This window comes from Oenanthe melanoleuca, chromosome 7 (assembly GCF_029582105.1).
Source record: "Oenanthe melanoleuca isolate GR-GAL-2019-014 chromosome 7, OMel1.0, whole genome shotgun sequence".
In the NCBI taxonomy this organism is placed as follows: Eukaryota; Metazoa; Chordata; class Aves; order Passeriformes; family Muscicapidae; genus Oenanthe; species Oenanthe melanoleuca.
In genome coordinates this window covers 9,858,290-9,875,139 of record NC_079341.1, presented here as the reverse complement: position 1 = coordinate 9,875,139, position 16,850 = coordinate 9,858,290, and the positions used below count along the sequence as shown (strand labels likewise).

Below are 16,850 nucleotides of genomic sequence, written 5' to 3'. Positions count from 1 at the left end.
CCAAGGAACCAGTACACCCAATTTATAGAATGGATTCTCTCCACTTGCTTTTCAATAGCTTGGACAAGTATTCCTTAAGAGTCATTTAGTAAAATCTGTAATTGCTATGTAACACCTCTTAGCAGCCATCCAAGGGAATTCTTCTCCAAAGCTCTGTGAAAATACTTTGGTCTCAGAAGTGTATATAGAAATTCCTACAACAGGAATTGCACCCTTTGAATTAACAAATTAAAAGCAAACTTTTTTTGTATTTACCCAGCAATTTTTACCTTAAAACACAGTAAAATCCCCTGATTAAAGGGAAATAGACTACAAAGCCTGTATTGAGTAATTTCTGTACATGGAACTGTATAAATACTAAGCATCATGGAAATGCACTCTAAGAATTAAGAGAAATCCAGTTAATAGCTGTTCACTAATACTTGTAAGACTTGTAAGTTAAAACAGCATTTCAGATGTTCATGTACTGTATGTACAGAGAGAGAAAATCTTAAACTAAACTTAGGAAGAGGAGTAGCCTTTTTGCTCTGGCCAATGGAAGGAAATAGATGTATGTGATGTGACATAGCAGACAACCTTGTAATCTTGATTAGTGGGAGTATCTTCAGAAAAAAAAAAAGGTGTTTGGCAAAACACTGTCAGAATCAATATCACTGAAATGATTGTATGTCTTGCTACATTGTCTTGCTAGTTACATGAATACAAGGATATATCCAAATGTTTAGTCCAGGAACTCGATGTAATGCCATTAGAACTAATAAAGGATCAAAATATAGCTTCTTTTCACTCACAGGAACAAGTGGTAGTCTGTGAGATCAAGTGGGCATGGGAGTCAATCATCCTTTCCCTATCTACCTCTACCTCCTGTCAAACAAAAATCTGGCTTAAATAAGTCCTGGTTAGTGAGTCAGGATGTCTAAAATCAAGGCAAAATGTTCATTATATGCCACAGTTACTAGCTGCTCAACAAAAATACAAGGTGGTTTGCCAAGAGGTTCAGCATGTGCTTTGGACATAGTAATTAAAATGGTACTTGAGACAGTCCCCTTAAATGCTTAATCTCCTCTGGAGTCAGAGATTTGCCAATGCCCCTTGGTGATAATCAGATCTATGGAGAACTTCCCAGTGTTGGCCTTCTTCTCTTGGAATGGCTTGTTGGCTCTGTGGAATCCAGCAGAGCCACAGGACATCCTTCCATGTGGGTTAAAATTTTGTTGCTGAAAAAATCACTGTGCCTTCAGTTCAACAAGTTAAATTTACCTGGTGGGTTGAAATGCAGCTTATGATTGCCCTGCATTCAATAAAGATAAGAACATGTTACAACACTGGAAGAAGTCTGCAGACACAATTTTTTTTTTACTAAAATCCTTGTTACAGCGCAAAGTAAAGAACCCTCTAATAAAACTTGTTGGTAAGTTTCATACTTGTCATAGTAACTCTGTAGAAAAAGTAACATGGAAAGATATTTGTTAGCTGCTGGAGTTTATTTTCAGAAAAAAATGTGAACACTCCCAACTGAAATTCTCTTTAAGAAATTGGAAACTACAGAGGGACAAGCTGATGAAACAGTTGTTTATCATTCCAAAACCCTGCACCCTTGCTTAATTCTAATAATAGGTATAAATAATCTGCTCTGTGCTTGTGCTTTTTTTCCTCTTTATTATAAGAGTTTAACAATTTCTAAATTTGAATACTTCTCAAGCAAAACATTACTGTTAATCAAATAACCCTTTAATGTTGTCATAAGTATTAGAAATTATTTCCAAAAATATACTATCCTTTGATAATTAGGAAGGATCATTATCTACCCTTCAGGAATTAAAATTTGAAAAAACAAAAAAAAGATTGTTTGAAGTTATTGATGCATGAATATGGTTATCACTGAAGATCAAAAAAGTAATCTGTTCAGGTCATTGGTCATCCATCATCAATGTGTATGTAACTGCATGAGCCCTGTTCCATCCCTGTCAGCTGCTGAATGGAGCAATCCTTTTTCCATTGTGCTGATGGATGTGGATGCATCTTCTCAGCTTTGACCTCTAGCTGAGCAGTAATGCTGCAACACAGTTCTGACATGTATTTCCTGGACAGGTCATTATACTTCCTCTGACACAGAAATGGGTCTCAATATGTAATAAAATTGCCTCAACAATAATACATTCTCAATTCAAAACTAATAAATTGAAAATAAAGTGAAATAATGACAGAATAAATTAGAAAAATGGCCAGCTGGAGCAGGCTGCACAGCAGTGGCTCAGGATGGTTATTAACCTTACTGGTTTTATCTCCTCTTTCCAGTTTGCAGGCTCTGATCATTCTCCATTATCTCTGTCTCTTGCTGCTACAACTAGCAGAGATAGATTTTATCGTAATTAATTTATAAAAATTAAATCTTACAGGGGAAAAAGGTCTGAAGGATGAGGCTTTTGAAATGGGTATATGGCAACTGTCTCCTGTCAGCAAAGGTTATGTGTATCAGTGGTGGGAGCTATGACCTGCTTCAGAGGATCATAAACACTGGGCTTTGATCTAGGGAGCTGCAGGTAGATGTGACCATGGCATGGAGGACAAAAATTGAGATGAGGATCTTCTGTATGTTACAAATCTAAAGAACACAATGTTATTCTCAGTCTGCTTTCTGTGTTAAGTAGCTGATGCTAATTAGAAAGGCCAAACATTTCCTGTAAAACCAAGTGTCTGATTCAGATTTCTGGCAGAGAGAAGGATCAAAGTGTCTTATTGTAGGCCTCCCTTTTTTTGATGTAATGGTGCACAGTACTTTACTCCCTCCTTTTTTAAAAGAAAAATATTGCCTGTAGCAGTGCTTGAACTTGGTTATTGGTTTGTTGTTTTTTTTTTTTTTCCCCTAATAGATTTGAATTCTGAGGGTTTTTTAAAGTGATTCAAGTGAAATGCATATTTTTTCCCTTTCTTTTTCAAACATCCACTGCAATATGTAAGACATAGACAGTTGTGATGAAAGATGTTGCTTTAGTCCTTTTCACTTTTGGAGGAGTGGCAAGAATGAAATTCCAGTATGAATGTTTCTCAAGGACATAAGGGATTAATATGTCTTAAAATAGACACCATTAACTTAGAAATGTATTTTCCACATTTGAATAAGAAAAGATAGAGAGGAAATGGTATTTTCTTTGTTCTTTCAGCCTGTTTTGTGAATTTTGAGATAGCCTGTTTGCAAGACAGTTAAATTCTGTAGAATCTCAAGGATCGTTGTGGTTTTATATGCTTAAGCAGTCATGCATGCTGCCATTTTACAGGATTATTTTAGATTCTGGTGATTGCATGGCACCACCAACTCCTTTTTGCCAGTAGGACCATGAGGCAAGCAGGAGTGAGACTTGTGGGGCACACTGCCTTCAGGAGTGTGCTGGTGAAAGTGGGGCACGTTTCACACACTTTACGGGGTAGGGATTTTGTGAATTGTCCCCTTCTTTCCCTGAGTCTCCAGCAGCACGGTTTATCTTCTTTTAGCTCAGTGTGCTGCCAGCTTGGTTGCTCACTCAGACATTTCTGCCAAGGTGGTGGAAGGACTGAAGTCACAGCTCTGGCTGAGTGTCGGAGCGGTGAGCGCACGCAGAGCTCCCTCCTGCTGCTCGGTGGTGATGCCAGCTCTGGAGAGCAGCAAGCATGGCACATTGTTTTTCCTGTGGGCCTGGTTATTTATTTCTGCATTCCTATTCATAATGGCATAATAACAGGCTTGAGACAATAAGATAATTATTTCCCTTCTTGGGTGGTTAAAATTAACTGCGCTCATTGCGTATTTATTCAGTAAAAAAATACAAGTTGTTTAGTGATTGCCCAGAAATTCATTATCTGCATAATGTTCTGTTTCTAAATGTGTGTTGCGTGGCCATTAATCTGTGCCAAGAGCAAGCATCTGATGTAATTAGTTTTCCCCTTACATGCCAGGGAGAACATCTGGGCTAATTGTGTGTTGTTGAGACAAAAGTTGCTGTTCTGATGGGGGTCCCTGTTTGTGCACACACACGCTCATTATAGGTACAAACATGCTCATGATTTCAGATTATCCTCAAGCTCTTACTGATGAGATACTCCTGGTGATTTGGTCCTCGGGTCACACCACGTCCCTGGGCAGCTTAGCAACTGTTAGCAGGAGTAAAATGCTCTCAGTTTAAACAGAAAATAAACAAACCTGTAATGCTTCTGTTTCTGTTTTCTTTTTCCAGCCACCCCTGGTCCAGGCAATTTTCAGTGGTGATCCAGAAGAGATACGGATGTTGATCTACAAAACTGAGGATGTCAACGCCTTGGTATGTGACTTGGCATGTTGTGCACCATGCTTGTGGAGTGTGGCAATGGCAGTATTAGAGGTGTCCTCAGTAATTAACACTTAACAGAATGGAAATGATTGGCAAGTAAGAGATTTGAGGCTTCAGTGGTATCCTGAGTAGGAGTCAATGTAATTGTCTCCAGCAGATGACTTTAAATTTTCTAAGTGTATGGTAATTATTCCAAATGTGCAGGTCAGTCAGGGACATTGTTTTCTCTCTTACTGAGAAAATGAATGAAAACAGCTGAAAATTGCATATTTTTACTCTCTGTAGGGTTTCCTTTTATGAAGAGTTTTTGCAGATCAGGAGCTGTTACGCATTTGACTCTGTTTGAACTAAAGCTTCACTATAATTCTCAGCAATGAGAGTAAGGAAGCAGAATCTTGGCCACAATTTGCCCAGGAAGGAATTACTGTTTTGCAGATTGGTTTATTCTAGCCAGAATGGTAAGCAGCTGTAAACAAGTAGTAGTTGAGTGCTTTGGCAGTGAAAAAATTATCTCCAAGTCAACTTGGTCCTTTTTGCAGAAACTGGGAAGGGTTTTTTCCCCCTCTTTGATTTTAACTTATATCTGTAATGTTAGAAACAAATCCTGCCAGTCTTACTACAGCCTGTGGCCTCTCAAAGTGGTGAGAATATAAAGCAGAAGCAGAATGATAATGTCCAGGTGTTTCCTGGACTTTTGAATCAACTTTTCTTTCTGTGATGTAAAACCATCAATTTATTCATTGCTAACTCCAGCAGTTGGTCTGGTATGGTTTTGGCACTGCAGCTTTTGCAGGTAGTGGGGTCCAACTGTCTGGTTCAGAGCTGCCAAAAGGAGCTGGAGAGGTGATCCTACAGATCTGGCTGGCTGGGGCTCCACCCCATTTGCTGTCCAGTAGAAGGACATGCCACTGTTTTAAATCTGATCCAGGACCTTTATGTTAAGCTTCCCCCATGATTACAGTACCTGATTGTTTTCCTGCAAATTCCTAAAAGTGCTTCCTTAAATAATCATCTCCATTCAGTTTCCTACTTCTTTGTTTTTGCTGATGGTCTTAATAAACCAAAGAAAGAAAAACAAACCCAGCTAAACAAAACCCCCTCAGCAAGGTAGGTGACCATAGTCCCAAAATTTCACGCTGGATTTTCAAAACAGTGTTTCCTGTACGAGATTATTGTGGGTTTCTCCAGTGTTTTTCTACCCTTTGGCTGCAGGTTGTGTTAGTGATGGTTGCTAGGGAGATGCTCTCAGCTGTCAGGTGCAAGATTAGATGAGAATACATGTTTTGCAGATGAGTCCCATAGTACTTAATAGAAAAAGTCATGGAATGGTTTTGCCCAGAATGCTGCTCACAGTGCTCAAAATCCACCCGAGTGCTTTGCCTCATCAGGAGCAAAACTCAAAGCCGTTCTTTGAAGTAATTAGAAAGATACTGGTCAACACAAACTCTGAAGGTTGTGTTCTGAATAGTGACTGCAGGGAAGTGTCAATTGCTTAAAATATCCCTGAAGAAAGATGAAAAGATCTCCCCCTCATTGTGCTGTGAGCTGGCAATTTGCATTGCATGCTTCTGTTTCTATTTTAAGGGTGTTTTTAATTACTTCCATGTTAGCGTTTGGTTGCTCGCTTGAGAGGAAACTGACATTGCTTGGCAGAGATTTGTCCTTTGTTGATCATTTTGGTTGGCTGTGTTAACACTGGAACAGTTCAAATATAGGTGGGACAGGGATACAAAGTAAAAGTCTGGTTTTGCAGCAAGTTTTGGGAATTTCTGAATTTTAAAAAAAATCAGGTTTTTTTTAAAATCTCCATCAAATGAAGAATTTGGAAGACAGAAGAAAAAGTGCATGGAGAAACAGCACAAAGTTAGAAATGCATGTGCAGATGTCCCAAGAGACAATTAATCTCAGGAAAGAGTTTGAGGAAATCAGAAGTTTAGAAGATTACTTTTTTTTGGTCTGGTAAAATAATTAGTAGCTTCCCAAGCCAAGGACTTGTTTGTTGATGGAAATGGCTACATTCTAAATGCTGCTGTAATTGTGGTTTCTATTTTGCAACAAAGTGAAATCTTTTTGGATTACAAGTGTGGTTTTAATTCATTTGCCACCCTAATCATCACTTGGACCTCTCCAGTCCCTACCTGTGATTTGGGGGCACGTCATGCCACTTGTGTACCCTGAGGGCGTGGACTGTGTTATTTTTAGCTGGCAATGGGCAATTCCCTCCCCTGGGTACTGAATGCACACTGCATCCCTGGGAAGTGTGGTCAGCATTGAGCAGCCTGTTTTCCCAGGACATTTGTGATGTCACTTGGACAATCCAGACTGCCAGATGAGTTGCAGGTAGACATCTACACTTGGTTTGGTACATTCAGAAGCAGCAGGGTGATCGTGCTCTGTGTGTGTAGATGGGGGTATTTTGGGGTGCTGTTTTTACTTAGAGAAGGGTGGGGAGAGAATGACCCAGAATCTAGGGACTAATCTGGATTCATTTGTTACCCCTTCTTTTTTGAGGTTCATAATAGTAAATAACTCTGTCCTAAGCATCACCTGATCTGAGCTGTTATATTAGCTGCTGCAGTTAATATCAAAATTCAAATCCATTATCTCCTTTGACATGTAGGCTGTGTTGAGGAAAAAATGTAGGCCCTTTCCTTAATGTGCCTGATTATTTTATGTGTGCTGATATGATTCATTCAGCTCACTGTTCTGCTAAGCTTCATGTACCCCAGGCTCTGATCCAATAAAGCACTTAAGGACTAGTATAACTTTAAGCCTGTGAGGGCCTTATCAGGGCCACTGTGAGGGCCACTGTGATCACTTGAACAGTTTAAGCATGTGTTGAGTGTTTTTCTTGCTGAGGCCTTCTGTTCCTGATTGCCTGGCTGTTAGATTCTTAGTTTCTTTTATCTATATTTAAAACAAAACAAAACAAAACAAAACAAAACAAAAAAAAAAAAAAAAAAAAAAAAAAAAAAAAAAAAAAAGTTTACGGCTAATGTTAACCTGCAGCATCATTTTTTCTGTGAACTAATATATACAGTTTTCATAGAATCACAGAATGTTTGGGGTTGGCAGTGACCTTAAGATCATCTCATTCCAAACTCTGGCCATGAAGGGACACACCTCTCACCTTTCTCTAGACCAGGTTGCTCAAAGCTCTGCCCAGCCTGGCCCTGAACACTTCCAGGGACAGGGCATCCACAGCTTCTCTGGACAGCCTGTGTCAGTGCCTCACCATCTTCACAGTAAAGAATTTATTCTCAGTATCTAATCTAGACTTGCCCTCTTTCAGCTTGAAGCCATTTCCCCTTGTCCTATCCAACACTCCTTTGTGAAAAGTCCCTCTCCAGCTCTCTTGTAGGCCCCCTTTAGGTACTGGAAAGAGAGTTTATCTCATCTCAGCATGATTTTCTAGCCATTGTTTACAGCTTATCTGCTGTCTCTTGCTGACCTTTTGTTCTTCTGAGAAGTGCACTTGAAGCTGGTCTGATTATTTCTCTTAATGCTTTTTGTAATCCTGTTATCATCTCTTCCCCCCACTTACTTTCCTTGCCTTGATAATGTATGTTGAAGTTTGGGGCTCTGCCAAGCCTTTCCTTGAAATGACAATTTTTATCCCTCTCTCTGTGTATAGCCTGCAGTCTTTAGCTCATTATTGATTTACTTACCAGCAGCACAGGACAAGGGTGTCTGGAGCTGAGTGAAAGAATACTGGGATGTGGTGAGTGAGGAGGTGTGGATGTGAGGGATCACAGCTCTGAAAGGGACACAGTGACTCTGGTGGGACAGAGAGGCAGAAAAGCCTCAGTTCCTCTGCTTTGGTACCAGTGCTGTGCACAGGCTGAACAGGAACTCCAGGATGTTCCTCCAGTGCTCAGCTGCGAGTGTCGCATGTGGATTTGTCCCTGCCAGACTCCAGAAAATGCTGCCTGTAGGGCTCTGTGTGCAAGTGAGCACTGATTTCTGCCTGGTTGTGACACATGGAGAAATTTTAGGTCTTTAAGTTTAAATTCAGTTTTGTGACTAATTCATCTTTCTCAGAAAACTTGATTCACACTCAGTATGATAGGACTTTGTATTGATTTTAAAAACTGAAATCTTAGAAAGCTTACAGAGTTAGTTATTGCTGTTACAGAAGAGTAAAATCTTCTGTTTCATGTCCTTTCCTCCCTCAGTTATCAAATTTGCATCAGATACAGTTTAGTACAGAAAATTGCTTATAATCAACAAAGCACTGGACAGGCTTGGTTCCATGATACAGAAAATTGCTCGGTCTTGTATCATTAACCTTCAGCTTCAAACTGCTCTGGTCTTGCCAAACTTAGCTGTGTTGCACTGACAGGTACAATGCTATTACAAGTACTGTGTTGCACTAAAGAGAGCTTCATGCATTAATATCAACAAACTAAGAAAAAAAAAAAACTGGTTCTGTTATATATATATATTTTATATATATATATTTTTTTTTTTTTTAATATATATTTTTTTGCCACGGGTAGCCTTAGGACAGCGAATGTGAGAACTGTAGAAGATCTCACATGCACTTATGTAGCCTGTAGAAGCTGTTCTGTGGTGTTAGGAATGAAGCATGTGAGAGTAACTTGTGATATTGGTTCCTAAGTGAACACTGCTGCACAGACACTGCTTAATATTCTTTTATTTGCCTACCATGTGAGAAAGTGAAAGCCTGTAAGAGATGTTCCCCTCTGACCTGTGACAATCAGAGTTTTGTGTAACCAGTCTTCTGAGTGTTTTATGTGCATGCCCAATACATAGGATCAAAACCCAGTGCAGCAGAATTTGAGGACTACATACATTTGTATGTTTAAAAGAACCCTACAAACACTAAAATAAACTTAAATTGTTCTGGTGATCAGTGGCTCTGTGCTTCTCAGTGCTGGAAAACAATTTTCAACATTCCCATGACAAATGGTTCTGCTACACAGATTTGTCCACATTTACAGATACTTTGAAGATATTCCAAAATAGCTTGGGCATGTTGAAAGTGATATTTTTCATGACAGGCTCAGAGATCTTTTTCAGAGTGTAAATATTGGTAGGGTTTCTCTGTTGGTATTGTGTGCAGGAAGTACAGAATTTGTCACTAGTTTAAAATACTTAATGATAGTAGGTTGCAATAAGTTTGATTGATAAGGTCTCTTAGAACTTATCTATGTGGTTCAGAAACCAAAATGAAATACATTTAGGACTGAAAACGGGGATCAAATAGCACAATGTGCAGTATTAGCAGTTCATGTGATTGTTGTTACCCATTTTAATATTTAGCAGTTTCTTTTCCCGTGTTCTGGAATCAGCTGCATAAAGCAATAAAATAAAGGGGTTCTGTGAACACTCTATTTATACCCCTTGAAATTAAAAAAAAAAAACAACAAACTTTAAAATGCACTCCTTAATTTGGAAAATTACAGAAATAAAAAAACCCTTGATATATTTCAGAGGTTTTATATATATATATATATATATATATATATATATATATATATCTTAGCAATTCTTCTCAGTTTAAAGACAGATTTGTCTGGTAATACTATATCTATGTTTAAGGGTCAATCAAAGTGTACATGCCCATCTTGGGCTGCTGTAGATATCCAGGCTATGGTGTACAAGAACCTTTGTAAACCAAGAGGAGTTTGCATCTTGACCTTGTGTGTGGTTCCAAATAATTCTATTCAGTTATCCTTTTGGAGACTCTGGTGTTGTACTGTTGATGCAAACTGCATTACAAAGTCTGGTATCCAGAAGCATCTGGGTTATGTTGCTGTGATACCTAAGAATGGGAAGTGTTTCTGAAAGAGATCTAAAGATGCTGTCTTTGCTCATTTTAGCCTTGATTTCATCTACCTGTAACAGGATATCAGAGTAAAGGCAATGTCTCTGCAAGGTCTGGTGGAAATGAGTGATACAAAATAGAAGATTATTGGGAGGAGGTGTTTTTGAGGTCTTGAATTTTGTTCTTTCACTGGCTGAGATTGCATTTCTGCTTACAAACAGAAATGCACACAGAAAAATAAATGCATACAAATCCTTTGCTCTTTAACTCCAATGCCTGCACTTATTGACCATGTTTTATAACTGGACAATCTGTGGTTTTGTAGGATGCTGAGAAGAGAACCCCTCTTCATGTTGCATCATTCCTGGGAGATGCAGACATCATTGAGCTTCTCATTTTGTCAGGTAAGGTATAGTCCCTCACTGCTATTAACTGGTAAATCAGCTCATTTTAAAGGTACAGGCAATACCCAGCAAAGTGTATATGAGGGAGTTTTGGGCATTGTTTATTTCTGAGTTTCACAGAGCTGACTGCATTTCTTGCAAGCTTAGAAAATATTTAAATTTGGTGATACAATCATAAAACGCACCCTGTGACAGAACAGAATTAATAAACAAAGCAACTAGCTTTTAACAACTTACAAAGCTTTCAAACTGATAGTATTTGTGATTCAGAAGCTTGGTGAAGTATGTATTTGAAATGTGGCTTCACATCCTGGACTACAATTCAAGAATTCTGTTAAGCAAAAATTATGGAATAATAGCAAAATATTATAAATCAGCTTAAATTAATTATAAGTGCTATTTACATTAGAAACATATTTCTAATAGTCAGGAAGTTTATTTGAATATTAGAAACGGTATAGTAGGAAGTATCTAAACAAAAAAAATAAAAAAACCTGTTTCCCAACTGTTGTAATGACAGAAAACATGATCAAAATATGTCAGAACAAAGCATAAAACAGTCATCTCTCAAAAAGGGAGCATAATTCATGGGAAACTCCTGGATGTGTTTGCAGATTTCAAAGGCAGTGTTTTTCTAAGCTGGAGAACAGTAAGAATAAAGTTTATGGGGATTTAAGAATGTGGGACTGAAAGGAACCTTATGGTACAAACTTCTAACCCCTTGCAAGTACCCTTGCTGTGCAGTTGGTTTCACGAATTTGTGGACTGCTTCTTCAAATGAATTCCATGTATTTTTAAAGTTATTTCAGAACTCTCAGCCCTTTGATTACAAGGCACCTTCTAATTTCCAGCCTTGAATCCTAGAATAGTTCAGGCTGGCAGGTATTTCTGGAGATGACCTGGTCCAGCCTCCTGCTTAAAGCACCAAATTTCAAAGTCGGATCAGGCTGTTGGTGGGTACATGTAGACCTCAAAATCATGTTTCTTTGGCTCACCAGTTAGCCAGACCAGGAGAAGGCAGAAAATGAGAACTCAGCTTGCTGTAGCTATGTGTTTCCTCTGCTCATTTTGGGGGCATTTTGGGTGGCTTAATTGCTTAGTGAGGGTAAGTAGCTGGACATACATCATACATCAGATCTTTCTACTCTACCCCAGATAGCAGCAGAATGTCTGATAGGTTATGCTTGGGTGGGTTTTCAGTGTGCTAAATGCAAGCATGATTTTCTTCCTTGGGAGGAAGGAGTTAATAAATTTAATCTGTGCATGTATTCTTGCAGTGTGAGTTGATTGTCACTCACTGTTGTTCCATTGTGGTGTGAGGAGATTGCAGGAGCAATATATTTTTTCAAGTTTTACAAACAACAGCATGGGCAATATCCTCATAAAGAGAAAGGTGAAATGGTTTCACCCATTTTTCCCAAACAACATCCGAAAATGTCACAGTGAACATTCCTGATGAGGGAAGAACTCTTCTAGAGTTCTTCTGGGACACTTAGTTCCAATATCTCACTGCAAAAATATCATCCATAGGTTATAGGGTTTGTCTGATCAACAGCACAAAGTGTAGGTGATCCATCTTAAACTTAAAATGTGGGCTTTTGAAATTTGAACTTTATGTCAGTTGGACTGTGTTGGGGTTCAGTCTGCAGGAACTGTGTGGCTCTTTCCCCACTAGCTCAGCATGAGTCAAAATTAATTTTGTATTGTGTATTCTACTTATTCATTGTACTTTAATATCTGAAGTACCATTACTCATAATAAGCATGAGTACTTGTATCCAAGAGCAGGTTTCTGAGGCTTGGAGGGGCAGGTTTATGACTTGTTATGAACACCTCTTTGTGGCTGTGATCTATTCATGAGCTGGAGCAATTGGTAGTAGTAAAAGTGTGTCAAAAATCTTAATCTGAACATAACATTTAGTTACATAAGCAGAAAAACTTCACTGTCTGACTTAAAATGAGATGGTGTTTTCACAGAGAGAAAGCACATGAACACTTGTTGTTGGTGTCAAGCAATATTCTCAGCATGAGTAGAAGCTTGGAGGAGTATGAACACATTTCATTTTGTACAGTGTTCAGGAGAGAAATTAAATTAAATACACACCTTCTGAGATTTGTGGTCCATAAACTGCTGGTGGCACAAATAAATGTGGTGTCTAATGAATGAAATGTCTGCCTGGGTGATTTGAGACAGACCAGGAATGGCTTTCTAGGTAGCCACTGAAATGGAGTCTGGAACTGATACAGGAGAGAAAGTGCCAGATCCGTCAGCTGGAGTGAGTCCCTGTGGCCCATTAAATGTCAGAGCCAGATAGGTTTACAGCAGCTCCAAGGTCTGACCCCTAATCATATGGTCCAAACTGGGGAAGGGTGCTGAGTGGTTTTGTTTTTCCAGGCTACATGAAAGCACTTCTTCTGTCAGAAAGGAGAAGGAGCAAGGTAACCATCTCACAGAAGGGAGTCTCTGTATGATGCCACAGTTGTGGATGTGCAAGAACAATTGTCTGGGCAAATACAAGCTGCATTCCTATTAGTGCTTGTGCCTCTCCCCATCCTGGGCTTTGACCCAGACGGCATCATGTTTGAGCTCAGTCCCTTACCTCTTGTTCCCCAGCAAGGCCCTTGCCATCTTGGCAATATTACCTTGCTTTTCTATTTCAGAAGGCTCTGGCTTCTTGCCAAGAAGCTGTCCTTACATTTTGGGGGGCCTGTTGCTGTGTCTTACAGGAGAAGTTGGAAAGATGCACATAAATAATGACATTAATAGGCTAAAGAGTACAGTTTTCTTCCTCCATTGACTATCCCTAATATTGGAGATTTAGAATATGGATTTGGCAGATGTACTGGATGGAAAACTGTACTTTGGTTATGATAAAGAGATGTTAACTTTATTCCTGAAAGCCAGCATCGAGTTGTTTATTTCAGATCTCACAAGAACAGAGGCAGTTTCAGATTTATTTCCTCTAGTGGCAGAAAACTTTGAGGGTGAAAAACGGCAAAGTTTACAAAACAGCCATATTAAAGGAAAGTAGAATTCAGAAAGTTTCCTCTCTGTTGATTTCATCTGTAACATTATATGTTATGTTGTCTGCTTCAGGCTCAGGAAGCAAATCCCTGCAGCTAAGCCTTTCTGTCAGGCACAGGATGGGCCCCCAAGTTCCTGGAATGTAGAGGACACCTTTGCAAACCAGGAGCATTGCTCTCCCAGTACCTCTGCTTGATCATCCTTAAAATGACAGATATTTTATGTCCCCAAACAAGTACATCAGCGCTGGTGAAGTTTTTTCATTGTTGTTAACCACTGCCTGCAAGGAACTTCTGGGAACCTATAAGCTGAATTTTGATGAAGGAAGTGGCAGTACAAGAGGAAATGTTTTGAAACATCTCTTCAGAAAATGTGCATCTCAGTAAATGGACAAGATCAGGTTCTGTAACAGGAAACAGCTGAATTGTGTAGCTCCTGAAAAACAGAAATCACAAACATATTCAACTGATGCATTGCAAAGAGAAAAACCTCTTTGAAACTGTCTTTTCTAAAGGGTGTTTTTCCAGAGGGCAGGTTGTAGCATCAGCTATCAGGTTCTGAGGTGAGTTTGGAGGAGTGCCTCTCATCATTGCAGTAGTTATGAAAGTGGCCTTGCTTTTCTTGCAGCCTTCATCCTGACTTGTGGAAATATGCAAGAACTTGTTTCTTCTCTGATTATCTAGCACGATTCCCAATAACCACTGTGATTCACAGGCAAGCATCTTAATATTCCTGAGAATCAGCTCTCAGAAAGTACTGGTGATTCAGAGAGTGGGATTTATTAATTACAGGCTTCTGAATGCACTTAAGTTATGGTGCAAAATGAAGCTTAAGCATCCCTTTGTTAATGAAGTTCAGAGGCTCACCCAGGCTGTGTGTATGACACCTGTGCTTCTCTACATTATTTTCTGCATGTGCTACTCTTCTCAGACTGATACTGCTACCTGAAAAGGTACAATATTTTCAGGTTAAACCCTTTTAAAAATTAGTTTTTCTAGTCCTTATCATTAGATTTCCTTCCTGAGGTATCACATCAATGAATAGCTTTAGTATTTCTTGCAAACAAATCTTTTTGATCACACAAATTTGTGGGATGCCTTTTTTAAAAAAAAATTGGATCTGCAGTCAGCCAGGACCACTGTAGTTGTCAAATATTCTTCCTTTTTCATTATTTCTGGCAAGCCACAGGAGGCAGATGAGTGTCTTCTTCATCCCTGCTTTTCTGCTGTTTGCCCAGTAACACCCACAGAACCTGATGTCCTAAGTGCCCAGTTTTGCCTCCAACCTGAGCATTTGCTGGCCCTGTTTTCTTGATCCCAGCAGGATTTGCAAAGCAGGGAAGTAGTTATTTTTTTGGTGGTCTGCCTGATGGAGCTGGAAACAAGAGATGGTTGCTCAGGCTAGTTCCCTTCATTATGTCTGCACATGGCAGAGTGCTTTGAGCAAAGGGTGCTTTTCTTCCCCTCAGCTGTAGCAGTTCATCTAAATAAATGCATCTACATAGACACACATGTACATGCATATGTATGTAATTCCTTCCAACAAATCTTGCTTCTTTTGTGTCTGTGACAAAGCAATTCCTAAAAATAATCCTACCTACTGGGATCCTTTCTTTCTGAATCTCAGTTTATCTATCTGATATCTGAAAATGCATTTTCAAGGTGAACATGGTGCCAGGAGAGTCCTGGGGAGCACTAAAGTGCCATGCACTTAGCTGTGGTTACTGGGGAACAGCTGGGCAAGGCTCTCAGTGTCACACCCAAGGCATGCATGTAACCTCTGCTGTTTATTTGCAGGCGCTCGTGTCAATGCCAAGGACAATATGTGGCTGACTCCTCTCCATCGAGCAGTTGCTTCAAGAAGTGAAGTGAGTAAGATTTGATTAGCCTGCTTTTACACATAACCAACATGATGGGGGAAAAGCAAGCCCTGGAGAGCCGTGGTAGGTGGCATGGGCATGGAAAGAGGGAAGGCATTTCCTGCATGCAGGGCATTGCAGCTGGAGGCCCGTGTCTACAATTACCTGTAGCTGCTTTTGAGCCTTCATGTGCTGGATTTCCACCTTGCTTTGCATTACCATAGCAAGTCACAGGCAGTAGTGAGCAGGACTCACATTGAATAGATGCCACAATGGTCTGCAGTGCTCACATCATCTTCAGGTGGTGAAAAAAGAGGAATAAATCCTTGTGGGTGTGTGCATGCTGTGTGTGTGCCAGAAGGGAGTGGATGTGGATGTGATCCAACATGCATTACCACATAATTTGTTTTGGTTAATTATATTTCAAGGCATCCGTTAGGTTTTCTGTTAATGCATTTGATTATGCAGAGGGGAAGGTTTGCCCATAGAAATCTTCTGGCATCATGCTGTACCTCTTCCATTGCTATCTTAAAAAGGAGCAGCAGTAACTACCGGGAATGCAGCTTCGGCATTCCTGTTTTCAACTGCACCATTATTCTTGGCTTTCCACTGTGGACCTCCCTGTCTACTTTTACCAAGTGCAGACCGAATTGGCTGCTGGGGATGAGGGGAGGGGCTGTAAAAGAGACAGAGGGTGGCTGTCTTCCAGAGCCTGATGGACTGGAATCACCTCCGTAACAGTCCCGCACTTGCCAAGCCTGGAGGCAGGAATCCCGGGCTCGCTTCTGAACTCAGGCATTGTTTGGCTGCTGGCTGAGCTTCCCAGCTGCTGGCATCCTCTGAAACCCTCTGAAAGGAATATCTGATACACCATGAATGCTGTAATGAGGCAAAATACAAAAAGCCATGTTGGAAAACAAAGATCAGACTTAAACCTTGAAAAACAGCCACAGTCTTTCTGATGCGGGAGTTGCAGTGTGCTTGGTTTCTGGTTTTGGCTGTGTCAGAGTACGTGATTTTTATTGTCAGTGACAGTCCTAACAGAAAATGCATGTCTTTCTGTGGCTTTGTGTCTCATCTTTAACTCTTTGTCAGCTGAAGCACAATGAGAAAATGTGCTCACAATTCTGGTGCCTCTCAGATGCATTAGTGAGGCAGCAGGGGAAGGCACCAGCCTTTGACCCCTTTCCATGGTACATTTCATAAACACATTCAACTTTCTTCTGGCATTTTTTCTTCATTGTTTATACTATAATTGCTACTTTTGATAATAATTTGGAAACAGGATTTATTATTTTTGAGGCTTTTTCAGTGCTGGTTTTTTTACTTTTACCTTTTGACACAAGTGAAGAAATGTGCAGCTTTGATGGTGATAGTAATAGAGAGCAATAGGTGAATTCAGAGTTCCCAATGACAGAATAAGATGAATTAGTGGACCAGAAGTTGACCAGTAGGACTCTGTGTAGTTT

General features: G+C 39.8%; 1 protein-coding gene across 6 annotated transcripts in view; it reads left to right on the top strand.

Moving 5' to 3' along the window:
- Positions 1 to 16,850, top strand: part of ANKRD44 (ankyrin repeat domain 44) — a 122,722-nt gene that overhangs the window by 55,819 nt on the left and 50,053 nt on the right. For all 6 annotated transcript variants that reach the window (XM_056495729.1, XM_056495731.1, XM_056495730.1 and 3 more), the window contains exons 2-4: positions 4,212 to 4,295; positions 10,421 to 10,499; positions 15,320 to 15,390. In XM_056495729.1, coding sequence (XP_056351704.1) covers positions 4,212 to 4,295; positions 10,421 to 10,499; positions 15,320 to 15,390 — 234 coding nt within the window. The remainder of the gene's footprint in view (positions 1 to 4,211; positions 4,296 to 10,420; positions 10,500 to 15,319; positions 15,391 to 16,850) is intronic.